The 26964-nt window shown below is 43.3% G+C and overlaps 2 protein-coding genes and 1 pseudogene across 7 annotated transcripts in view; 2 read left to right on the top strand and 1 right to left on the bottom strand.

The window, feature by feature from the left end:
- ESRP1 (epithelial splicing regulatory protein 1) overlaps window positions 1-19446 on the bottom strand; it is a 59002-nt gene extending 39556 nt beyond the window's left edge. For 2 of the 6 annotated variants that reach the window (XM_059166009.1, XM_059166010.1), the window contains exons 1-4: window positions 18256-19445; window positions 17614-17742; window positions 16250-16363; window positions 12730-12844 (exon numbers count right to left, since the gene is read on the bottom strand). In XM_059166009.1, the coding sequence (XP_059021992.1) occupies window positions 12730-12844; window positions 16250-16363; window positions 17614-17742; window positions 18256-18387 (490 nt within the window). In that variant the 5' untranslated portion in view covers window positions 18388-19445. Of the gene's footprint in view, window positions 1-12729; window positions 12845-16249; window positions 16364-17613; window positions 17743-18255 lie in introns of all 6 variants that reach the window. The other 4 variants (XM_059166011.1, XM_059166008.1, XM_059166007.1 and 1 more) reach the window with 3 other exon arrangements.
- A 398-nt stretch (window positions 19447-19844) lies between these two features.
- On the top strand, window positions 19845-26937 carry LOC131827823 (uncharacterized). The gene is made up of 5 exons (XM_059168839.1): window positions 19845-19984; window positions 20040-20279; window positions 20346-20856; window positions 25108-25166; window positions 26567-26937. The coding sequence occupies exons 1-4, from the start codon at window positions 19845-19847 to the stop codon at window positions 25162-25164; spliced, it is 948 nt and encodes a 315-aa protein (XP_059024822.1). The 3' UTR covers window positions 25165-25166; window positions 26567-26937.
- Window positions 23375-24884, top strand: LOC131826593 (small nuclear ribonucleoprotein G-like; annotated as a pseudogene).
- Window positions 26938-26964: the final 27 nt, after the last annotated feature.

Genomic DNA, 26964 nt, shown 5'->3' on the forward strand with positions numbered 1-26964 from the left:
GCAATGAATATGGGGACTGAAAGACATATAGTCAAGACCATGAGGTATCTATCAAATGGCTTTTTTAGGCTGTTTGAAAAAGACACTTCATATTACTGATAACACTATTTCTACGATGCCACTTTTAAGGGGAACTTCCCTACTAGGAGATTTTTGGAGACCCTGTAGTATAGCTGTCTTAGATGTCAGCAAATGCTTGTCCTTTTAGAGTCAATTTGTAGAAACAATTCAAATGCTCAGAGCTAACAATGGCCAATGTGGCTCTGGATCAAGTGAATACATGCTTTGGGTAAGCCAGGAAACAGGGTTTTTAAGAAATAATGCCTTATGGGGTACCTGGGTGGCTCAGTGGGCTAAAGCCTCTGCCTTCAGCTCAGGTCATGATCCCAGGGTCCTGGGATCAAGCCCCACATCAGGCTCTCTGGTCAGCGGGGAGCCTGCTTCCCCTCATCTCTCTCTCTCTGCCTGCCTCTCTGCCTACTTGTGATCTCTCTGTCAAATAAATAAATAAAATCTTAAAAAAAAAGAAAGAAACAGTGCCTTAAACTGTGATACAGGGTGAGACCAGAAAAGATTTCCATCAAGTTTTACAGACTTACCATCTTTCGTTTTTTTTAAGATTTTATTTATTTATTTGACAGACAGAAATCACAAAGAAGCAGAAAGGCAGGCAGAGAGAGAGGAGGAAGCAGGCTCCCTGCGAGCAGAATGCCCCGATGTGGGGCTCGATCCCAGGACCTTGGGATCATGACCTAAGCTGAAGGCAGAGTCTTTAACCCATTGAGCCACTCAGGCACCCCATTTACTACCTTTCTAAAATAAACTTTTATCTTTGTCAAGAAGTTAACAGCTACTACAATGGTTAATTCTGTTATTTTTAAGTTTCAATACTATAGTCACACTAGGTATTATGTATAAATTTGCAGATTTCATAATGCAGTGTGATGCGTATAATAGATAACATTACACTACTCTGTCTTTTCTGGAGCTTAAAACGAAAACAGCCATCTGGTGGGTGGTTATTAGAATGTTTGCCTTTAGTTTTCTAACTGGTATTTTGTAATAAGGGTGAAAAATGAAGACAGGCACTACTTCACGGCAATCAAAGAGGATACAATGTTAAAACAGTTCAGAGAGCTCGGTCTACAAAGCATCAAAACCAATAATCTGGGGCACCTGGGTGGCTCAGTGGGTTAAAGCCTCTGCCTTCGGCTCAGGTCATGATCCCAGGGTGTTGGGATCGAGCCCCACATCTGGCTCTCTGCTCTGTGGAGAGCCTGCTTCCTCCTCTCTCTCTGCCTGCCTCTCTGTCTACTTGTGATCTCTCTCTCTGTCAAATAAATAAAATCTTTAAAACAAAACAAAACAAAAACCAATAATCTGAAGAGCTAATTCAATGAGCAATAACCTTCTCCATTCAATCCAAAATCCTTTTGCATTTCATTCCTACACACCCTCCCCTCCCCGTTCTTTCTCCATAAGGAGCTACTGTTTTTCACTATGCTGGACAATTTCACTTCCTTCACTTCCTGCTGTCCCTCACCCAGCTACATTTCTCAGCCCTTTAAACATACCACATGTAGAAATGCAGCCATATGTTCCTTGGCAAATTACTCAACCCCACTGAACTTCAGCTTATCTGAAAAGCCAAAGCTGTGATAATCTCTGCCTCCCTGGGCATTTTTGTGAAGATTAAAGGAGATAAAACAAGTCCAGGGCACAAAGCAGGCATTATAAAAAGTGATGTCCTCCCCTTCTTCCTAGAGCCCTGGGGTGGCCAACTTTCATAACCCATGATAATCACTTTGAGGGTCATTCACCATATGCTAATTTGTATACTAACAGGATAATAATCAAACTGAAATGACAGATAATTTCTGCACTTCCCCAACCCCCAGTCCAACCCTTTACATCATCTAGTGATGAAATAAATGCCCTGCCCACTAAGAGATTAGAGAAACAGTCCCAGGAGATGCTCAAGCAACAAGAGCAATGATTATTGGGGGGCATTGCTGGCTCAGTCAGTAGAGCATGTGACTCAATCTCAGGGTTATAAATTCAAGTCTTACAGTGGGTGTAGAGATTACTCAAAAATAGTCTTAGGGATGCCTGGGTGGCTCAGTCAGTTAAGTGTCTGCCTTCAGGTCATGATCCCAGTGTCCTGGGATGGAGCCCCGCATCAATCTCAAAAAAAAAAAAAAAAAAAAAAAAAAAAAAAGTCTTTAAAAAGATAAATAAAATGAAATGATTATCCATGGAAAGTACACAATAAAGTATTAATTGAGTGGGGTTTTTTTAATCTTTTTTTTTTTTTTAAGATTTTATTTATTTATTTGACAGAGATCACAAGTAGGCGGAGAGGCAGGCAGAGAGAGAGAAAGGGAAGCAGGCTCCCTGCCCGGCAGAAAGTGTCCTCAGCAGCCTCGAGGCTTGATCCCAGGACTCTGGGATCATGACCTGAGTTGAAGGCAGAGACTTTAACCCACTGCGCCACCCAGGCGCCCCTCGAGTGTTGTTTTCAAGGAATATGATGACAGGACAGAAAAACAAGAGTCAAATGATGAAAATACTTTGGGAAGACAACTGCCCTAAATTTTCTGGGAAGGCAGGGGTGGAGGTGGGAGGACTTTAAGAATCCTTACAGAACTAAGAAGGATTAGCTATGACTAGCCATAGTCGATCACACAAACTCTGCCAGTAAACAGTCCTCTGGAACGCTGCAATTCTAGTAACGCTTTTAGCCTCGTCAGGGGCTAGGTGCAATGGAGTCAAGAGAAAGGCATTAAGAAATGGAAACCAATCCCATTGTATAAATCACTGTTTTTCAACCTTGCCACTACTGACCAATAGGCCAGATAATTCTTTGTTGAGGGTGAGGATGGAAGTGGTAGTCCTGCATACTATAGGATTTTTACTAGCATACTGGCCTCTATCCACCTCAGTTCTGACTTAAAGTATCTCTGGGCAATGCCAAATGTCTCCGAATGGGAAAAAATCAACCCAGGTTGAGAACCACCAGCATAGGCTAAGAGTTCCCAATTGTTCCAACTTCACCCCTAACTATCTACTGAACCATCAGAAAAAGCTCTTATATACGAGACCATTATGGAACAGATTTTCAAGAAAACCAGCCAAAGAAACACCACTTATGAACCCAGTTCAGTGCTTGTCAAAACCCGTATCAACAGACACACACACACAATCTAAATTATTGACCACCTGGCCCTTTACTCAAAATTTGCTGACCTCTGGCCTAAAGGAAGAGAGATCGGTTGGAGATGGCCAAAACCAGAATGCCACACAGGAATGTATGTTTACCATGTCCTGTCCCCAAACGGAATATTGGAGGGAAATTAAGCTTTGGAGGAGTAGGAGGGAAAAAAGATATTCCATTCTAACCACTGTTTTCTCTCCTCTACACATAAGGTGTCGAGCTTTCTCACCTTTGCTCAGGTAATTCCTCTATGAAGTTTATCTTCATAATCCCCTAACCAAATGAGACCATAGGTAACTCCTACCCATCCATCACCAATACCTTTCTGGCTGCTCTAGGCTGCAACCATCAATTTAAGAATTGATTAGATATTACTACTCCTATAAAATACTCTCTCAACAGTACTAGACATTTCCTAAGCATGTAGATACCTCTGCTATCTACGACAGCACCTATCATTTCCCAGAATCTATTGACATAAACGATGGCATTAAACACCATTTCATGCCAAACACCATCTGTTTCCTTCTATTTTCACAGCAGCCCCACCAGGCAGATAATGGTAAAACCAAATGGATGAAGAAACCAGGATTTAGTAAGTTCCCTAACTCACCCAGGCTCCCAGCTGGTAGGTAAGAGCCGGAATTACAATACATCTCTGATTTGACTATGTGTATATAATTCCCTGCACCAAGATAAGAAGCTTTGCTTAATTCATTCTGAGAATACTTTATCAGAAGATTTCTAAATGTATATATAAAAGTCAAGTGGAAAAGACTGAAAGTGGGGCACCTGGGTGGCTCAGTGGATTAAAGCCTCTGCCTTTGGCTCAGGTCATGATCTCAGGGTCCTGGGATCGAGCCCTGCATCAGGCTCTCTGCTCAGCAGGGAAACTGCTTCCTCCTCTCTCTCTCTGCTGGCCTCTCTGCCTACTTGTGATCTCTGTCAAATAAATAAATAAAATCTTAAAAAAATAAAAAATAAAAGACAGACATGGATTAGTAGATGAAGAATTATTTACTGAACTCTGCTTTTAAAGTAGGAATATGTTCTAGACATTTGGCTAACTTGGTTCCACAGGACACGTCCCAACACGTTTCCCTTCAAGACATCACACACTAAGGATCAGCAGCTCTGAGCTCCTGACAACTTTCAAGTCACCCAACCTCCTGCATGCCCAAACCAAAACCAAAACTTACACACATTTACTTACACACACACACACACACACACACACACATCCTCTTCAGAAGGCATGTTCAATTCATAATCCTTACCAGAATTTAACATGAGTAACAAAGGAGGGTTAAAAAAAAAAGTTTAGTACCAATTCTTTCCCCTATCAATTTTAATTACATATTGAATGGCTTGCTGCACGTCTGATCTTGAGGGAAGGAAAGATGAGTCTATGCCTCCTGATTTATGGCTCATCACGCAACTTACTCATTCTACCCTCGAGGCAGCCACAACAGCACGAACAGGCTTAGCCAGCTTTACAGTGAGAAATGCCATGAGGAAATGAGAAAGGGTAAAGCCAGACATGGTGGGAACAACACTAACATCTGAAGCTACAATTGAGCAAAGTGCCACATTTATGCCAAGCTCAGAAGTCCAGACTTTGCCATTATTTGAATAGGAGGAACATTTCCTTAGTGCTTCCTTCAGTGAAACGGATTTCAGGATTTAGCCCAAAATGTGTATTAGCAGAGGGTGAAATTTAGAGAGCAAGATTTTACAGAGTCCAGCTATATGAACTCACCATCTCAAAAATAAACAAACAAACAAATAAATAAATACCTTTAAACAAAGCTCGCCAGTATTAGCTCATCCACTTAAAAAGTTACCTTTTCTGACTGCCTAAAAATGGACACATTTGATTATAAATTTTCACTTGTAAGTAACATCTTTTTTAAACTAAATTTGTAGTTTATATTAGGAGAATTACATATATAAAACAAATACATAGTGGAATGATTAAGTTTAAGCTCCACTATAACTGCATCCCAATTAAAAATTCTAACTCCAAGCCATTCTTCCCTGCCACAGACCCTTCAGCAGACAAGTCTGTTTCCTTCACTTCTACTCCGCTCCTTTATCTAGAACACAATGGCTTAATGGCCAGACATACTACAACAAAATGCCTATGCTAATGAACAAAGGGATAACCAACAGAATATGGAAAGAGAAGTGGAATTAGTACCCCAAGTAAGAATTCAAGTTTCCTACAAGTATGTGAAGGAAAGAAGGGAAAGAAGTGATAAACCACCCTTAAATGACTTGCGTAATTTAAAAAATAGATTCTCTAAATAACCTTTTATATTTTAAAGTAAGCTCTGAAATAAACAAATCAAGAAGGCCACTATAAAATACAACTAGGAGTCAAGGCAACAACTTTTTCATACTAGAATAAAACGCTGGTAAAAAAAAAAAAAAATCCAAAACCACAGTTTTAACTCTTCCAAGAGGGCTTACTCCTTCCAACAGGGAAAACAGTAAGACCCATCCTAACAAATATTACCTCAGGAGATATTATTTTAACAAAAATCAGAACTGACAAATCAATTATACTGTCAAAGAAATAAGACAGACTTCGGTAATTCAATAAAAGAGTGAAAGTGAGTATTTTTATTTTAGGAAAAGACACTTGGGTGGGGTAAGCAAAATAGGAAAGGGAGACTGTCTTCTCAGTCCTTCTAAAACAAACCAAAAAATTACCCTGAAATTCCCAAACGCACATTTTGAAATTATTTTATAACTCAGTGGGTTAAGCCTCTGCCTTTGGCTCAGGTCATGATCTTGGGGTCCTGGGATCAGGCCCCACACTGGGCTCTCTGCTAAGCAGGGAGTCTGCTTCCTCCCCCACCCCGCCTAACTCTGCCTACTTCTGATCTGTCAAATAAATATTTTTTTAAAAATTATTTTATAATTAAAATAAACCACAAAAAATTAACATAACTGAGTGCTGGCCAAAAATATACAGTATTTCTAGTCACCTATTACAGACCACAAACCAGAGTATTTACGGATTTGGCTCATATCATGCCAACCTGATGCCAAAGATAATTTCTTCCCCCCACTAGCTAACATGGTCAACTACTAACCTAGCTTAACTGTACACCTGAAGATATTTAAAATCCCTTTCATACGCAGAAAGGTACCAAGGAGGATTCAGCACTTCCCTCCCCTTTTTAAGCAAGGCAATGAAGATTTATGCAATTGTCAAGGCCCCCTTCAGTTTATCAGAAGAAGGACGGAAGTGCAGAATTAACCACACATACAATTTTACAAATGGAAAGCAAAATTAACCTTGAAGATTAGCTGTACTAACACAGCTAACACACTCGATGTTTAAAAGGTCTATATCCAATCTCACTCAAAGTTAAAAAAAAAAAAAATCTTAAGTGTAAAATAGTTTAAATAAGTTCCTAAATCAGTAATCAAGTCCTTTTTAAGTCCTTGGAAGCTATTTTTCTTCATCTGAGGACCCCCACCCCCACCCCCAACCTGGTAAAGCTCAAAGGATCATAGTCATCACAGGAAAGTGTATGGCCGGCCAGGTACTGGCCAAGTGGTTGCATAGAGTATCTTATTATTCCTTACAATAGGCATGCCCATTTTAAGATAGAGAAACTGAAGCTGAGGGATACACTAAATTCACCCCCAATAAATCTGACTCCAAAGCTCCTGTTCTTAACCACTCTGCTGTTAAGGTTTTTGTCTCTTTTTTTTTAAGATTTTATTTATTCATGAGAGTGAGAGAGAAAGGCAGAGGCAGAAGCAGGCTCCCCGCTGAGCAGGGAACCCAAGGCAGGGCTCAATTCCAGGACCCTGGGACACACAACCTGCGCTGAAGGCAGATGCTTAACCCACTGAGCCACCCAGGCACCCATCTCCATCTTTAATATATGGGAAAAAATAGGCAAATGTCACTGTATTAGCACATGCACACACATAAATCCTTCACCCCATCAAGAAGTGGTGAGACAGACACACACACTCCTACTAACCCTTGGACGGGCGGACAGGAGTGGTTTAGCGATTATTGTTTTCATCCTGACAGTGGAAAACTGCACTAGTGAAATGGTATTTGCTAATAATAAACAGCACATATGGATGGAACTGGATAAGAAATTTTACGAAGTTAATTCCTCTTTCTTGCTGAACAGTTCAAGTATGTGCTCAGGAAATGGGAACGTAAACCTAGAAGGGACATAATCTATTATAAATAGCCAATCTCACCCTCAAATGGCTTTATAAATTCTAGAGTATTATCCCCTAGTTAAGGAGCACAATTTTTATATGAGAATGACTCTGGCTAAAGTGCTGGCACCTCTAGCTAAAACCTGTCTCAGTCTCCCCAGCTGTAAAAAGGGGGTGACACTCCTCCACTGGTTGTGAGGGGGCTGCTGGAGCATACACATAAGCACTTATTCACAAACCTTTTACCTGCTTGCCTACAAGGCCAGACTTTATTAAAAAGCTCTTATTAGGGATGCCCGGGTGGCTAAGTCATTAAGCGTCTGCTTTGGGCTCAGGTCACCATCCCAGGGTCCTGGGTTCAAGCCCCACATCAGACTCCCTATTCAGTGGAAGGCCTGCTTCTTCCTTTCCCACTCCCCCTGCTTATGTTTCCTCTCTCACTGTCTCTCTCTCAAATAAATAAAATCTTAAAAAAAAAAAAAGAAGTTCTTATTAAAGGCTTGGCAAAGTAAACACAATGGACAAGGTCTTGGTTAATGAGAATAAGTTAGTTCATGAATAACAAAGCTAAGAAAACACAGGTTAAGAAACTGGGAGGAAGTAATTCCATCCACCATTGGGGAAAAAATAGGGTTGCTCTTTTTAAAAATGGATAAAAGAAGTCATTTATACAAACAGTCCCACAATCAAAATATCTTTTTCACAGGAGAAAGCTTATATTAATTTCCTCTAAATATCTAAGATAATCTCCCTCCCACTGCACCCCCCAAAAATCAGAGGACCCGATTCCTATTTTCACACTCTTACCACCTCACCTGATTAAATAAAAAGCTTACAAAATGCTTACCCACAGTTCACCTGCAAAATGAGGCCTTCTCTTCGGAGACTGCATACTATAAAAGGCAGGTAACAAAACTACAACTTGAAGAACTCAGAAAGGTTCAACAGTAACACCAGAAGTGGTCTTAGAACCAACGCAAAGACAAAAGAGGGAAGTAAGTGCTAAAATAAGGACCAGCACTGTGTTCAAGAATTCCTAAACCCTTTATTTTATCAAAGTAGTCTTACTTTTTCATTTACACTGCTCCTGGTACTTTACAAAGCTTTCATGTAGAACACCTGAGATAAAAGGTGAGGCTTAGAAAACTCAAGTAACTTTCCCAGGAAAGTGAAGCTGGGTATTCCCTTACTTGTTCCTTTCCAAGGGTTGGCAAGAGCCTCTCCCTCCCCTCGTTTACCTGGTTGGACAGGTAATCCCTCAGGAGCAAATGACTCCCCATCTACTTGGCAAAACCATCAAGGATGTGTAATGACCATCTTTACGTTTCCAAATTCAGTGTCATTTCCATACGAGAAAGGGAAATACTTAGTGATCTGAAAGAACACAACTCTTCAGAGATCGTGGAAAGCCTCTGTATAGATAAGGACAAGTACATACTCAAATCTGGTATGACTGTTTTTAACCTGAGGACTTAGGTGGCCCAGTAAAGCCAATAATGTTTCCTCCCAATTGGAGTCATAAAATAACTGATCACAGCTTCAGTGTAAAAAACCACTGTCGGGGGTGCCTGGGTGGCTCAGTGGGTTAAGCCGCTGCCTTCGGCTCAGGTCATGATCTCAGGGTCCTGGGATCGAGTCCCACATCAGGCTCTCTGCTCAGCAGGGAGTCTGCTTCCCTCTCTCTCTCTCTCTGCCTGTCTATTTGTGACTCTCTCTGTAAAATAAATAAATAGAATTAAAAAAAAAACCACTGTCGGGAAAGCTTAAGATTTCTTCCCTATTGTTATTTTTTGAAATTGTATTTATTTGACAGAGAGAGAGAGAGCACAAGCAGGTGGAGTAGCAGGTAGAGGAAGAGGGAGAAGCAGGCTCCCAGCTGAGCAACTTGAGCCCACTGTGGGGCTCAATCCCAGGACCCTGGGATCATGACCTGAGCCAGAGGCAGTCGCTTAACCAACTGAGCCATCCAGGCGCACGAGATTTCTTACCTATTAAACGGTAAGGAAATATGCAGATAGAACATTAATAAGAACAGTTAAGATTAAAATTCTAGGGACGCCTGGGTGGCTCAGTTGGTTGAGCAGCTGCCTTCGGCTCAGATCATGATCCCAGGGTCCTGGGATTGAGTCCCACATCGGGCTCCTTGCTCGGCAGGGAGCCTGCTTCTTCCTCTGCCTCTGTCTGCCTCTCTGTCTGCCTGTGCTTGCTCACTAGCTCGCTCTCCCTCTGTCTCTGACAAATAAATAAAATATTAAAAAAAAAAAAAGATTAAAATTCTACTTTCTAACTGGGAAGAAAACTACAAACCTAAGACTCTTCCAATATAAACCCAAAGAAAGTAGGATATAATCAAGATTTTTAAAAATTTTTTTTATAATCAAAATTTTCAAGAAATAGAAAATACCCTAGTTATTCCAATGAATGCATTACTAAATGGCCATGAATTTCTTCATATTTCAAGTGCCCTGTGTCTGAAATGGAGCCCAAGTTAGCTTTATTCACAATTCATTTGTTTACTATAGTCAAATATTTCTGATTTTCATCTTCATGGAACTTGAAAAAAGAACCACCACCAAGGGGCACTTGGGTGGCTCACTCGTTAGGCGTCTGCCTTCGGCTTGGATCATGGTCCCCAGGTCCTGGGACTGAGCCCCACGTCAGGCTCCCAGGGAGCCTGATCCTCTCCCTTCCTCTGCCCTTACTCCCTGCTCATGCGCGCGCTCTCTCTCAAATAAATAAATTTTAGAGCTAGGATTAAACTGAATGACAAAAAATAATCAGCAAAGCATCCTATTTCTTCACTTAAATGCCAGATAGTTTAATTTGTTATTTTAAAAAATTACTATATACTGGTATGTAGGTAATAAAGTACAAACCAATCGAGCCCCGCTTCGGGCTCTGTGCTTAGCAGGGAGCCTGCTTCCCTCCTTTCTCTGCCTGCCTCTCTGCCTACTTGTGATTTCTGTCAAATAAATTAAAATCTTAAAAAAAAAAGTACAAACCGAGTATAAAGTCCAGATTACTACACTGATAATGTTTACTAATAACCCCAAATTTTATATACATGAAGTCTCAAGAAGAAACCAATGGGAAAAAAGAAAACATGAATTTCTAGGAAGTTCTCTCTAAACTGTCAATACATTGAGAAAACTGAAAAACCCAAACATAAGAACCTGTTGCTTGTATCTAGGGAAACTTTTACTAGCATGTGACCTATCATCACTAGGGGAAGATTGTCTTTGCCAAAAGAGGATACTGAATAGTCAAAAATAAACAGTTCTTAATATACTGCCTTTTTTACTCACATTGTCTTTTTCTAAATTAGATAACTTTAAATTAGACTTTCCCTCATCTTTTTTTTTTCCTCCAGATTTCTTTGGTTTTCTCTTTTGTCTACCTTAGACTTCCCAGACTCCCTATCTATGAACAAGTTATATTCTGTTGTTTAAGCCACATAGTCTAATATATTTGTTATGGTAGTCCTAGCAGACTAATACCACTTTCAAACCAACAGAACAATTAGTAACAATTTTTCTGCTGTCCCAATTTTTTAATTCTTCCAAGAATTCCCTCAAAATAAACTTACTGCACGCCTACCTCCCAGTACTAGTGGGAACATGAAAGCAAATTTCTAGCTAACTACTTCTAGAAAGAAGGGAGATACAATGGGTTTTCCCTGCTTATAAGGGGTTAGGAAAAACATGCAAACATTTTCCAATCTGGAAGGGAAATTTTTTTTCCTTTTTAAAAGATTTTATTTATTTATTTGACCAAGAGAGATCACAAGTAGGCATAGAGGCAGGCAGAGAGATAAAGAGAGAAGCAGGCTCCCTGCTGAGCAGAGAGCCCGATGCGGGACTCGATCCCAGGACCCTGAGATCATGACCTGAGCTGAAGGCAGCCGCTTAACCCACTGAGCCACCCAGGCACCCTGGAAGGGAAATTTTGAAATAAAACAAGAATCAGGCTTTAGCTCTTGAAAAGAATGAGAAAAGAAAAAGAATAAACATCTACGGCCCATTAAGTTCCTGAAAGTAACTTAAATCTGACTTCAAGTTGGCTCTCATAGTGACTTTGGGTCAGTTGCCCAACTCTTCTATTACTCAATTTCACATCTGATGTTAGCACATGACTACTTATTAGTTAGCACTTTAAAGTCTTACTGGATGAAAATGATGGGTCAGTCATGACTACAAGATTTGTGATTATAAAACTTTTACAATACATAGTGCATCAAGGATACAATCTTGGTAATGAAAGAATTTGGGGGGTAAAGTCCCAACATCATTTTATCATCTCAAAAGATGACTTACTATCATCACCACAATCTCAGATGTATTTGAGAAACCCAAGAGGGTTAAAAGGGGTACCAATGTTTGTAAAGGGGTATCTGGGTGGCTCGAGCAGTTAAGCATCTGCCTTCGGGTCAGGTCATGATCCCAGGGTCCTGGGATTGAGTCCCCCATCAGACTCCCTGCTCTGCAGGGAGCCTGCTTTTCCCTCTAACCCTCCCCACTGCTTGTGCTCTCTTTCACACATACTGCCAAATAAATAAATTAAAAAGGTAGTCTTACAATTCTTCAACCAAAAAAATCCAGACACTTCCAATAATGTGAACCTGAATTCTATTTTAGATGTGCTCAGCTCATAAAAATCCAATTCTAGGTCCATCTAACTAAATCAGTACTCAAATTCAGTAAATCATAACTTCAAGAAAGTTGCCTCTAATTATACGATTAGGTCTTTCTAGTAAAATAAACAAATTTTGGAAAAGTAAATTTTATTCATACACTAACAAAGTTAGAAGTATTTTAGGGATGGGGTGCCTGGGTGGCTCAGTCGGTTAAGCGAATGACTCTTGATCTCAACTTAGGTCATCATCTCAGGGTTGTGAGATGCAGCCCTACATCTGGCTCTGCACTCAGTCTGGAGTCGGCCTGAGATCCTCTCTTGCCTTCTTTCTCTGCTCCTACCCCTGCTCACACACGCTCTCTCAAATAAATGTCTTTTAATTAAAAATAAATCTTAAAAAAAAAAAATTTAGATGTGCCTGAGTGGCTCAGTTGGTTGAACCTCCAACTCCTGGTTTCGGTGTAGTTCATGTCATGGTCATGGAATTAAGCCTTGTAGGCTCCCTGCTCTGTAGGTAGTCTGCTGAAGATTCTCTCCCTCTGCCCCTCCCCCCACTCCCATGCTCGCAAGCTCTTGCTCTCAAGTAAGTAAATCTTTTTAAAAATACTTTATACTTTCTTGAATTGCCATTTTATCTAGAGCTACCTTTTCAAATGATTCTTGGGTAATCACTTAAAGGATACATTCTGTCATTGCTGCAACATCCAGTTTATCAATATCAGGTGAACCAGGACAACACTTCTTGAATTCTTTTCGAAGGTCAAAAAAGGAATAGAAGCATTCAGGCAATAATACATTCTGAGGAAGGACAAAAGTAGACACTGTTAACTAGATGAATTTAGTTTAATGCTTCTCTAATAACTAGAAACCTAAGAACTTAATGGCAGTATATTTTACCACAACTGAATTTTTAAAATCAAATATAAGAGTGACTTTATTTTCTGGTACAGTATTAATTACATCCTATAGACAAGTGTCATGGAAAAAATACCTTATTTTAAGGTAACAGATTACATTTGTGTTCCATATGCGCTCATTTAAAACACTTTTGAAGTTATAGTACATTCAGGCTGTCATGTATTTTCTGAGTGATAAAACTACACTCTTTTCAACCATAATCATTTCAGACCACCCGTATTTTCAGGCAGCAGTATTAGCCCTTTTACAATATCTACCTAGACATAGGACTCAGCTACAAAACACAGTATTTTTAAATACTGGTTTCATATAATAAATATTTTCTGTATTGAAATCAGAGTAAGATAATAAATTCCTGACTGCCTAAAAAGGATGATTTTTGTGCCAAGTTATAGTGCCACATTAGTTTTCCTGGCCAAGATTCTGACTATACCTGAGAACTCAAATTAGACTTTTTTTTTTTAAAGGAAAGAAAAGAAAAATCACAAATCTCAAGAGCACAGGAGAAAGTTACCTGCTGTTCTTAGCTACTAGCACCACTCTTGTGGTTATTAAGCTAGTTCAACGGTCTGGGAAAATAGTATACACTATTATGTTTTCGTTTCCCCTGGGGCAGGGAAACCCACATTGAATAGCTTTGAAAGATGATTTTTTAAAAACTGAACTTAGGGGGGAGCCTGGGTGGCTCAGCGGGTTAAAGCCTCTGCTTTCCGCTTGGGTCATGATCCAAGGATTGAGCCCCACATCGGGCTCTCTGCTCAGCAGGGAGCCTGCTTCCCCTACTCTCTGCCTGCCTCTCTGCCTACTTGTGATCTGTCAAATAAATAAAAATCTTTAAAAAAAAAAAAACTGAACTTAGATTTTTCTTACAATCTCAAAATAGTTTCTCTTCACTCACTGGGAATTTCTACTCATTTACACATTAGAAAGTCAAGGAAATAAAGACTTTTTAATGTTTGCAACCTATATAACATTTATGCAATGATAACTCTTTCTATCCTGATTTCCTAACTGGATTCTACTAGATAGAGACCTGCTCCTCCTGTATTTAGAATAGGTATCAGGGCACCAGCTGGCTCAGTCAGTAAAGCATGTGACTCTTGATCTCAGGGTTGTTGAGTTCTAGCCCCACGTTGTGTGTAGGAATTACTACAAAATCTTTCAAAAATAAATAAATAAAATAGGTATCATTGTACACGGTCAGTTTTTTAGACAGTTACTAAGAAAATGGTGAATCAAGATTACCTACAAGAATGTTCATTTAAAAGCTAATTATGATGAGAATAACTTACATGTTCAAAAATAAAAGATTTAATAGTTGTATTCACTTAAAATACAGAACATTTAAGTCTTAAAAAAGATACTGTTGTAAGATGGGATTGGAGGGAGACAAACCATAAGTGACTCTTAATCTCACAAAACAAGCTGAGGGTTGCTGGGAAGGGGGTTGGGAGAAGGGGGGTGGGGTTATGGACACTGGGGAGGGTATGTGCTATGGTGAGTGCTGTGAAGTGTGTAAACCTGGTGATTCACAGACCTGTACCCCTGGGGATAAAAATATATGTTTATAAAAAATAAAAAATTTAAAAAGATACTGTTGTTATACTAAACTATAAAGTAGGCTATAAAGTGTGGTATGAGTGCTCTTTGTAAAAATGGGCTTTTCTACAAGTACCTAGAAGAATATTTTCAAATATATTCATATTAGAGAAAAACACTTCAATATAGTTTTCTGAATGGCAAGATTATTTTATGATTTTCTCTATTTTTTCTTAATAAATAGAATTACCTTATGATACTAAATTAGTTTAAGAATATTAATTGTTTTTAGGTTTCTATCTAAATCCTAGCAGAAATGACTCAGAAAAATGTCTCAATTATTCTCTGGAGGTTTTCCCACATTTAAAGCAGTCTATCTGAAATAAAACAGCTGTTTTCCCTCAGCACAACAGAAAAAGGATTAAGTTTTATCCCTCTCTATAGGAGTTTGAGGGGAAGAAAAATATCCTCATATATCTATTTCTGGATCAAGGGTGTAGCAATTGGTCTAGCATCTATTAATGAAAACCACTGCCCCTTTTTAATTGAATAATTACTAAAGTTGCTACAAAAGGAGTGGTTTCTCGACTGATAGAGGAACTTGAATTTCTCTTTCAGACTTTTGAAACTGTCATTACATATTTAATCTGTATCTTTCCATTTCTTCCCTAGTGAGGTAAAAAGAAAAATTTGCACTGCCTAGCCACTATACTTGTGACATCAATATCAGTCTAAATCTTTCTTTGAAAACTTGCCCCATCTACTTTCTTTAAAAAAATATTTCACTTCATCTTTTCAAGTTCAGTATTTGCCTACCACAATAAAAAGTTACAGCTCAAACTAATTAAGTTGATAAGATCAACTATATTAGCAATGATTGGCTACATTGGGTCTGCCCTCTATACTCTCCATTTTCCCTCAGCCCCTCAGTATTCTTCCCAGGGAGAGAAATCACGTATCTATAGTTAGGCTATATTTTTCTCACCCCCATATGCTTTTCCGTAGCAGAAAGACCAGCAAAGATAAAAGATGAGGCTGAACCTACTGTTATGATACAAAATTTAATCAGTTTTGAACATTTACTTTAAGTCAAAGTGCAGTATGCTGTAATTAATGTTTCACTAGTTATATGGCTCTCTTTACACAGTACAAAGCTCTTAAATGAAATCAGTTACAATTAAAAGGGTTTAATTCAACCTTATTCTTTGCTCCTTCCTTTCTAAGATAAAGCATTTTCCACACAGATGAAAATACCACAATGTCTTAAAATTTAAAAGTAAATGTTTTCTCCTGCTTACTGCTATTCATTTAAAAGTCAAAAATTCAGCTAATATACTTTGGAAAAGTAAGAATGTTAACCATCTCAAAAACTTAAACAAAAAGAGAAACTTTTATTAAGTCATCAGAGAGTACCTATAAAATTACTGCTATGTCAAACACCTCTACTGAAGGGTCATGAATTTTCTTTTTTGTGGTAAAATACACATAGCATGGTATTTACCATTTTAACAGTAAGTGTACAGTTCAGTGGCATTAAGTACTTTCACATTGTTGTGAAACCATCACCACCCATTCTTTGTCATCTTCTCAAGCTGAAACTCTGCCATCAAATAGTAACTCCCGACAGGCATCTTTTTTAAAAATGGAGAAACTTGGATAAACCATTAAAAAAAGGAAAAAAAAAAAAAGGCAGCCTCCAGTCACCACCAAAGGTCCAATCATTCTCCGAGAAGCCAGTACTCTTACCTTCTTGGAAGCCTCAGGATGCAGGATTTGCCTGACATGCAGCTGCCCATCAGTACAGAGACAGAAGGAGGTTCCAACCCCAATATTCAGTTCATTGCTTACTGACTGGTTAAACTGAAAACAAGACACAGGGAGGCAACTGATGCAGGAATTCCAAACTCTGGCAAAGTGGCCCCACGTGTTGATAACCATGTAAAACCAAAAGGCCATATAAAGGGACACTAGTGCTGGAGCAATGTTAGAAAGGCTCCTATCTAGACTTCTTTATACAGGAAAGCTTTCCAATCAACCCACATTTCACAGACAGGAGAATTTAGTATATACATTCTTCCTTCCATCCCCTCTTCTATTTTTGCAATAAATCCACATTCAAGACTTTTTAAGTCGGGTCTCATTTCATCAGCAGGTTGCCTTCAGATTACATCATTCCCTGGTGTTACTTTATGTTTGGATGTGTTGAGATTAAGAAAGATGCCAGTTTATGATAAACAAATGTGGTTAATGGGTATAAGGACCTCTGGAAAGTCTGGCAACACGTTTCCTGGAACAGAACCCCCCAAATGGTAACTTACCCCTATTAATTCGCACTTTGCCTGCTAGGGCAGGGCCTTGAGAGCTCTGACTCTCACCTGCACAGGTGTGTAGCGCCTCGCTCTACCCCTGATCCAGTACCCGTCAGAACCACGAAGCAGCCGGTTTTGGGGTCACCTCAATTCCATTAAGTGGATTCCACCAGTTTCACAGTGACCCAACGAGCAGTTCTACATGTTCCGGCCTGCAAACCCTCCCCGGCGCTACGACCAAGGCCACTGAAGAACAAAGAAGGCAACCAGAACCCGGCTTGTCCGAGTCCAGAAGCCTGAAACCAAGTAGACTCCCTCAGGTCCCCCACCAAACTGGGCCACCTCTGGTACACCGCGCGGGGACCACCCGCTCCTCTACACCGCAGCCACAGCGCCCTCTGTCCTAAGGCTGAACCACAGACCCAAACCCCCTCAAAGAACAGGAGCGTCTGGGGTCTAGCCCTGGGGATTGGGGCGCTAGGATTCAAACTCCGCTTATCATTCAATTGGTAAAACCCGACTGATTCCGAGACCCCAGGAATATCTCGAGAACTAGGAACTTTAGGCCCACGAACTAGGCGCTGGGAAGCTTGGAGAAGCAGCGACCGCCTCGCAAAAGGTCCACCCGGGCCTCCAGGCCGGGTTTCCACCCACGCGGCCGCGCGTCTCGCCACCCTGCCCAGGGATGCTCGTGGACCCGCCGGCAAGGGCGTGGGACCTGGTATGGCTGCCTTGTGGGGTGGGGTGGGGGACACCTGAGCGGCCTGCATAAGGGTGGGCGGCACGGCCCAGGGCTGTCACCTGTCGGAGGGCTTGGTCCAGCTGCGGAGCGGAGGACAGACTTTCCGCGTCGATCTTAGTTTCTTCTTTACAATCCTCCGTCAGCTCCAACTGATCCGGTCTAACTAGTACTTCATGCAACTGTCCCACCTCCAGAGGGGAAAGAAGCTGGGGTCAGTTTTCCCCTTCCTCAATTTGGAAGCCTCCATATTCACCCTCCTCCCTCGCTCCCTGCCCCGGCGGCCGGCGCCCCTCGTGGGGTCTGGCCGCAGAATCAAAGCTCACTTGTCGCGAGCGGCTCCAGTGGCAGAGAGGTCGGCACGGCCCAGCCTCCGGCCCCACCCCCACCCGGATCAGGTCAGAAAGGCCCTGGAAGTGGGAACCCGGGCTCCAGGGATTCCACTCCGGCTCCGCCGGGCGTCCCCGGACGGGCAGAGAACCTGGCTCGGCTGCGCCGGGCCTCCCCACCTGAGCCAGATTTCGGATTAGTGAAACGGTTCCAAAGCCGGTGGCCACCGCGTTTGGTTTTACTCTGGATTCCGTAGGCCTCGGGTCCAGCCTCACAAGTGGCCAAACAAGAACACTTGTTTACCGACTCCCCAAACTTCTGCAACAAACTTCTTGCCCCATTCCTATCATTTGGACAGGAACCTGGAGAAATACCTTCTTGTTGGCCAGATCCACGACTTTCCACAACAGCAGGATCAGCTCCTTCTCATCCGAGCCCAGCTTGGCCCCGGTGGCCCCAGCAGTGATCCCAAAAAGCACCACCAAGTAATCCGGAGATGCCGTCATGACGAAAGGTGGGGAGGGGGAGAGGGGGGTTGGGAGGCGGTGAAGTGGGGTGGAAGTGAGAACGAGAAAACCTGTGCTAAAAATCTCTTCTAAGAGAAAAAGAAAGGGTGCCCACCACCCCCCCTCCTCGCCGCGGCTGCTGCAAAAGGCGGCAACCTACCACCCAAGCCCACACCTGGCCGGTGCTCCCCACCCTGGGCTGCAAGGGGGGGTGGGAAGGAGGGCGCCGGAGGCCTGCCCTTTTTGTATTCAATGGCCGGTGCGTCTATGCAAAAAGCCAGGAGCAGGGCTGCACCCCGGGTGGAGCGCGCAATGGCTGAAAGCTTTTCTGTTTTGGGATGTGGCTCTACCTGCCCGCCCCTTCCCCCTCCCCCACGTGGTGCAGGTAAGAGACACCTGGCGGCGCCGGCCCATTGGCTCCTTCAAACCACGACGTGGCAGCGGTGGGGGAGGAGGCCGCCTGGGGTAAGGGGAGGAGGGGGCGGGAGACAATGGCTGGATGAATGGAGAGGAGAGGGCGAGAAAGAAGGAGGGGGAGACGTGAGGGGCGGGGAAGAGGCGGTTGCCACCTGAAGGGTAGCCCAGGCCGGACGGGGAAAGGGTGAGGGGTGAAAGGCGCGGAGGGCAGTGAGGGAGTCGCTGGTGGTGGTGGGCTGGGGGGGGGGGGGTCACCCCTTCTTTGAAGGTAATGGAGAGGGATGGAGGGGCAAGCAAAAACGCCTGCTGTGGGGAGCGACGCCGAAGGTTCTTTTAAAGGGTCAAGGGAAAAGGCCTGGCGCCGGGAAGCGAAAGGAGGCCAGAGGTGAAGCCCTGGGTGCGGAGCTACTCAGGGCGCGGCGCCCGGGGAGGACGAATCGCGGGGGTAGCTACCGGCCAACGGCAGCCGGGCGGTGGCTGGGGCCGTTGCCAAACACCGGAAAAACCGCTCCCGACCCCAGCACACCTTTAAGTGCAAACTGTAAGCGAAACCCCGTGGGCCCTCCCCCTCGCCTGGCCGGAGCCCAGGCGCACGCTCGCTGCTCCAAACCCCGGGACGCTGCCCACGTTCAGGAGACAGAGCCGGGCGCCCGGGGATCCCACTCAGCCGCCAACTTTCGCTCAAAGACGCAGGTGCGGCGCGCTACGAGGAGATTGAGGCACAATGGACCCCACTTCCTTGTCTCCCAACTACTCCCTTAACATTGCTATGTCTTGTTCGGTCCTGGCTGCTAGTTGGGGACTAGAACCTTCTCCATGGCTGGGCCCACTTCCTTTGGTTTGCCCGAGGCTCTAAAGAAAACGTACACACTAACGCTTTCCTCAACTGGCCAAAGCCAATGTTTTCCTCAGTTCCCGCTCTGACCCCACGCCCCCTACTCACACCTTTTCCTTTGTACTTCTGTGTCTATTTGGCCAACCCGCAAGCACTCCCCCTCCTCTAGCTAAGCTATGTCTGCACCGAGGCTTAGACGCCCACCATGCCCCCCCCCCCAGCCACCAGGTCGGAAGGTGACGTGGTAGGGTCTTTAGACGTGTGTGAGAAAAGCTCCAGAGGTGACGTTTCCTCGAGGTTTAGGTTTCAAACTTATCTACTCTCGGAAACCGAAATCCGTCTGAGGTATTACTAGTCGGGCCCCAGGTATCCACCCTTTATATTCATGGTGTGAAATCAGGCAAGCACACACCCCGCAAGGAACCCAGCCGGGTGCGAATCTTGAGAACCTGTCGGGATGCGCGTCTGGGGAGGATGAGGATCGCGCCTGCCCCACCAGGAGCGAGCGCCGGCGGAGCGGGCAGCCGCCGAGGATTCGGGCGGCGGGAGGGGGCGGGGCGGAGTTGGAGGAGCCCAGGGCCGAGCCGCGGCGCTTCCCGGCAGGACCGTGCGGGCGGAGGCGCTGCGGCCGGCGGCGCAGGTAGCAGCTCGCGTCCCGGGAGAGCGGGCGGAGGCAGGGCTCTGGCGGGGCCGGGCAGCGCTCAAGGTACCACGAGGGTGCTCGGTACCATCCCCGTCTGCAGCTCGAGCTCCAGCGGCGCGTGCTTTCCGCACCCGGGCTTCGGGATGCAGGGTGGGAAAGGGGCCCCCCGCGGTCCAGCGGCCGCCTCGTCCCCCACCCCCGGTCCGCGTGCGACGCTCCCCCGCCCGCAGGCGCCGCGGGGGCAGGGACTGGGCGCGGAGTGAGGTTGGGAGGGACCTGGAAAAACCACCCAGATTGCATTGCAGTGGGCGAGGCCGCCCGGAGGAGCCGGTTCCCCGGAGCCGCCTCCCCGCGGGGCGTTCGCGGAGCGCGGTTCCCAGGTGCTTGGATTTGCCTGGGCCGGGAGGTTCCGCCTGGCGGGGACGCGGGGCTCGGCTACGTGGTGGCCCACGCCCGGCAGGTTGAGCGCTCGCGACGACTGCGAGGAGGGCCCACGCCCGGCGGCCGACGGTGGCTGAGAAAGTGGTTACAGCCGCTCGGGAAGTCCTGCGTCGCCGGTCCTCTGTGGCCTCTGGTACTTGGATTAATCATTTGCGTAGTGCGTTTGGATCAACCGAGAACTTTATTTTCCGCTCGTTTATCAGGGATCCCGCGGCGCTGTCCATGTGAGAATCCAATCCCAGAGCCGCTCCTTTTCAGAGATTCGTCTTCCTGTTTAAGGAAGTCGGATCCCCGGGTTCTGAGGTTTTTCATTTAAATTTGAATGTGTGCAACTAGGTTACAAGGACAGGGATTTTGTTTTGTTCCGTAACGTATTCCCAGGGTTGGAACAGAGCCGGACGTACACTAGGCACTCAACAAATATTTGTTGAAAGATTTTAATGAGTAACACCCACCCATTTTTGCAGCTCTTGTTTCCTAGCGAGGGCAGAGTTCATCACTGAGAAGGCGAAATTCTGAAAATGGGAGTCTACAGGTAATTTAAGTTTCAAGTGTTTAAAAAGAGAGGTGCTAATTCTTCGACGGATAAACCTACTTTTGTTAAATAAACTCGTAAAATGCAAGAATGCCAAGGGGGGATCTATGCAACACTGCAGTTCTGAATACAAAAATGATTTATTGTCTGTCCCACCATTTAGAATAATTCTAACATTTAAATATGTGATGCACACAGTAATAATTCTGGGAGGGACTTTGAAGGGTGTGAGTCACTCTACCTATGGTCTTCACTCAAGATCACACATAAAACTCCCCTAACAAATGAGAATCTTTTTGTGGTGTGTGTGGGCGTGCTTAGCAGCTGAGACCTAGAATATCTGGCCTGTATTCATGAAAATTAAGGTTATGAAGGACAAAGACTGAAGAACTGTTCTATAGGAAAGGACTTTATGAGACCTGACCCCTAAATGCAGCATGCATGAATCCTGGACCTGGAACTTTTATTCCCCCCCCCTTTAATGGACATTATTGAGGCACGCCTTGGTGGCTCAGTGGGTGCAGCCTTTGCCTTTTGCTCAGGTCTTCATCCCAGGGCCCTGGGATGGAGCCCCTAATTCGGAACCCTGCTCAGTGGGGAGTCTGCTTCTCCCTCTGCCCCTCACCCTGCTTGTACGCACTCTCTCTCTCTCTCTCAAATAAATAAATAAGATCTTTTTTTTAAAAAATGGGCATTGTTGAGATAATAGGAAAATTTGAGGGTGCCTGGGTGGCTCAGTGGGTTAAGCCGCTGCCTTCGGCTCAGGTCAGGATCTCAGGGTCCTGGGATCGAGTACAGCATTGGGCTCTCTGCTCAGCAGGGAGCCTGCCTCCCTCTCTCTCCTCTCTGCCTGCCTCTCCATCTACTTGTGATTTCTCTCTGTCAAATAAATAAATAAAATCTTTTTTAAAAAATTTGAGTAAGGTCTGTAGATTAAATAATAGCATTGTCTTAGTGTTAATTTCCTGATTTTTATATTACTGTGGTTTGGCAGGAGAATATCCTTTGTGTTAGGAAATACCCACTGTTTAGAAATAAAGGAAATTATGTATATAATTCTGCTCTCAAATGATTATAAATATATAAATGCATATATATATGAGAGAAAATAAAGCAAATGTGGCAAAATGTTAACATTGGTGAATCTGAGTGAAGAAATTTTTTAAACTAATCTTTGCAACTTTTAGAAGCTTTTTAAAAAAATTTTAGAGGACTTTTTGGGCGCCTGGGTGGCTCAGTGGGTTAAGCCGCTGCCTTCGGCTCAGGTCATGATCTCGGGGTCCTGGGATCGAGTCCCGCATTGGGCTCTCTGCTCAGCAGGAGGCCTGCTTCCCTCTCTCTCTCTGCCTGCCTCTCCATCTACTTGTGATTTCTCTCTGTCAAAATAAATAAATAAAATCTTAAAAAAAAAAAAATTTTAGAGGACTTTTTGCTGCCACCACCATTTGGTTTTTAACAAGGCTCTGGCTGGTGATTTTCTATGCTAATCTAACCCTTCTTCCTTTAGAATGAATCAATTTTCTTTGTCTTTTCCTTGCTGAAAGAAGGAAATAAATAAAGGTCATCACATTTTTTGGTATAACAATCCTCTTGAGGGACGCCTGGGTGGCTCAGTTGGTTGGACGACTGCCTTCGGCTCAGGTCATGATCCTGGAGTCCCAGGATCGAGTCCCGCATCGGACTCCCAGCTCCATGGGGAGTCTGCTTCTCTCTCTGACCTTCTCCTCGTTCATGCTCTCTCTCACTGTCTCTCTCTCAAAATAAATAAATAAATAAAAAAATCTTTAAAAAAAAAAAAAAAAAAAAAAAAAAACAATCCTCTTGAGTCCTTTAAAGTTGTACTTAAATAACTTTCCTAGACTAAATTACTGCAAGATCCTGAAGCTTTTGTTGTGAACCTTTTCTACTTTTAATTATCTTCATTACACTCCTTGGACCCTTTTCTTTTTGTCACTTTTAGAGAACAGCTCTTGAACTGGACAAAATTCAGATGTCTCTACCATGGCTGACCATTAACACAATGGTATCTCTATGTCAATTTTTTTTTTTTTAAAGATATTTGTTTGTTTGTTTTAAAGAGAGAGGGGGTGCAGGTGCAGGGGTGGGGTGGGCGCGGAGAAGCAGAGGGAGAGATAGAATCTGAAGCCAACTCTGCCAACTGTGGAGCCCAAAGTGGGGCTTGATCTCACAATAGTGAGATTATGACCTCAACTGAAACCAAGATTCAGATACCTAACTGACCAAGCACCCAGGCACTGCTCTATGGCACTTTCTTATAAGTTATGCAGTTTCCTTTTTAAAGACTATAGTAGTAGCACTACATTTGTTGGCTCCAGTTTTGTTTGAGATCTCTAGATCTTTCTTGGAGTTCTCAATTGCACACACATACCCAGCTATTCTCTTATACACGTAAGAAAAGAGTTTTCAAGGGATGCCTCGCTCATTAAGCATCTGCCTTCTGCTAGGGTCATAATCCCAGGGTCCTAGGATCAAGCCACATGTCACGCTCCCTGCTCAGTAGGGAGCCTGCTTCTCCCTCTTGTCTGCTGCTCCCCCTGCTTGTGCCTTCTGTCTCTGACAAATAAATCTCTTTAAAAAAAATTTAAAAAGTAAATCGAAGTATGGGTCTTTGAATTCTGAATAGTCATCATGAGCAAAGCTCACCTTCCGAAGTTGAAAAAAATTTATGGATAAGAAATTATCATTGAGATTAAATGGCGGTAAACATATCCAATGAATATTGTGGGGATTTGACCTCTTTATAAATCTTGTGATGTAAGTGTGGCAATGGCAACTCATGGGGGAACAAGAATATTGGAATAGTGGTAATACAATGAAATAATATTATTGTATTAGAAGCCTTGGAACAGGTATAAGCAATAGGTGTGTTCATTGGAAGAAATCAGCTGCTGCTACAAGTCCCCTCTACATAGCACCCGTTTTACTGCAAAAATAAAACCAGGTCATGTGCCCTTTTAATATTGAACTTTTGTGTTAAGTCAACTTTAGTAATAAAGTGAATTGAATGTTCTTGAATTAGAGTGGAGATGGTTAGTGGTGAATATACTAAAAACCACTGAATCGTACACTTGAAAAGGATGAATCGTACACTTGAAAAAGGTGAATGAGAATTAGATCAACTTTTTTTTTTTTAATATTATTTATTTATTTATTTGACAGAGAGAGAGATCACAAGTAGACAGAGAGGCAGGCAGAGAGAGAGAGAGGGAAGCAGGCTCTCCACCGAGCAGAGAGCCCGATGCGGGACTCGATCCCAGGACCCTGAGATCATGACCTGAGCTGAAGGCAGCAGCTTAACCCACTGAGCCACCCAGGCGCCCTGTGATCAACTTTTTTTTTTTTAAAGCGAATGAATGACGCCTGGATGATTCAGTTGGTTAAGCGGCTGCCTTTAGCTCAGGTCATGATCCTGGGGTCCTGGGATTGAGTCCCCCATGGGACTCCTTGCTTGGTGGGGAGCCTGCTTCTCTCTCTCCCTCTGCTTGCTTGTGCCCTCTCTCTCTGTCAAATAAATAAATAAAATCTTAAAAAAAAAAAAAAAAAGCTAATCAGCGTAAAATCCTGTGTTCTGAGGCTGCCACAAGCCATTGATATTTCTTTTTTTTTTTTTTTTTAAAGATTTTATTTATTTATTTGACAGACAGATCACGAGTAGGCAGAGAGGCAGGCAGAGAGAGAGAGAGGAGGAAGCAGGCTCCCCGCCGAGCAGAGAGCCCGATGCGGGACTCGATCCCAGGACCCCGAGATCATGACCCGAGCCGAAGGCAGCGGCTCAACCCACTGAGCCACCCAGGCGCCCCCATTGATATTTCTTGTTCGTTGTTTTAGATGTGGTTGCCAAAGAGATCACATTTTCTACTCCCTGGACAAATCCAACCTCTCTGAAGGTAAGGGGAGGTGATGGTCAAGATAACTAAATGCATTATAATTTTCTGTGGATTACTGTGTGCACCACATATTTAAACAAATTGCTGGTCTGAACCTTTATTATAGCAATTATTATGGATGGTCTGGATAAAGTATGGATTTATTAATCAGTCTTGTCATTTGTTATCTCATGGCCTTGAATGCGTCCCTTAACTTCATAAGAATTCAGTTTTTCACCTGTGAAAATGGGTGTGATGACAATGTATATGTCATTGGTTTTCAGGGGAGAAGAAATGCATAAAGAAGTATCTTCCTTAAAGAAAACAAACCTGAGAACTAGAAAGTTTACTATTCTAGAGCAGTCTCCAGGTGGGGAGGGGGTCTCTTCAGACAACCACAAAGGCCTAACCCTCTGACCTTAGTTAGCTTAGACTAAAGACACCATCAAGGCAGGCTGAAACATTTAATCAAGACTTTACTATCATGTCATAGGGAAATATACAGAAAAATTACATATAGAGAAATGCTCCATGAATCGGACAAGATACACCTTCTCCTTGAGAACTACAGATGTACTTCATTTGGCATACAGGAAATGATTCCACCCAGAGAATTCCTCCTTCCTTATTCCTGGCCTCGTGCTCTTTGCCCAGGAGTACATCCCTGCCTAACCCAAAATCCAGTTAGAGAGGGAAGCACAGCAACAAACCTTATCTTTTCAGTCAAGGGTTGTTAACAGGAGTGGTGTTTAAAGGTTTTATTTTTTAGTAATCTCTACACCCAACTGGGGCTTGAACTTAAAACCCTGTGATCAAGAGTCATACACTCCACTGACTGAGCCAGGCAGGCACCCCTCCACATTGTCCTTTTTTTGTCTCATTCAGTCTCCCATTGGAAAAAAAAATATATCAGAATTTTGAAGCCACTGCCTTGATCCCTTCCAAAAATTATTAACAAATTGATTTCCCTGAGACTCACTTGTATTTTTAAAATTCATATGTATTTGGGTACCTGGGTGGCTCCATCAGTTGGGCCATTGACTCCTGATTTTAGCTTAGGTCGTGATCTTATAGGTAATGGGATTGGGCTCTGCTCTCAACAGGGACTCTGCTTGAGATTCTGCCCCTCTGCCCCTCCCCCCACTCATGCTCTTGTGCATGCTCTCTCAAATAAATAAATCTTAAAAATAAAATTAATATATATTTACTTAAAGTAGTATAAGTATGTCATCTTATAAGTCTAATTATTCTACATGTTTTATAATAAAAAACTGTAGTTACCTGTCTCTCCCCTGAATTCTGATTCCTGCTTCCTAGAGGCATCTACCCACTTTCTGCTATTTTCTGTTCTTATAACCTCATTTGCAACTAACATGCATTTACTAATATTGCCTACCTCAATCTTTTTTCTTTGGTGAAAGTGCATCTCACAGGTACATGTATCTGTACCACAAAGGAAACAACACTTCTACAAGGCTGCAGCGATGCTCCATGTCCCCATCCAACAGAACTTGCTGAAATTTCCAGCCAGGCTGACATTCCATCGGGTGTGCACTCCAAGTAAAGCTGGTTAAAGATCACTGTGCAGGGGCTCAGTTGTTGGGCGTCTGCCTTCGGCTCAGATCATGATCCCAGGGTTCTGGAATGGAGCCCTTCAATGGGCTCCCTGCTCAGCAGGGAGTCGTCTTCTACCTCTCCCACTCCCCCTGCTTGTGATCCCTCTCCCACTGTGTCTCTCTCTGTCAAATAATAAAAATTAAAAAAAAAAAAGTCACCGTGCACAAGAGCAGGACTCGAAGTTTTCAAAGCTTGATTTTTT

The sequence above is a fragment of the Mustela lutreola genome, chromosome 3, assembly GCF_030435805.1.
Source record: "Mustela lutreola isolate mMusLut2 chromosome 3, mMusLut2.pri, whole genome shotgun sequence".
Classification (NCBI taxonomy): domain Eukaryota; kingdom Metazoa; phylum Chordata; class Mammalia; order Carnivora; family Mustelidae; genus Mustela; species Mustela lutreola.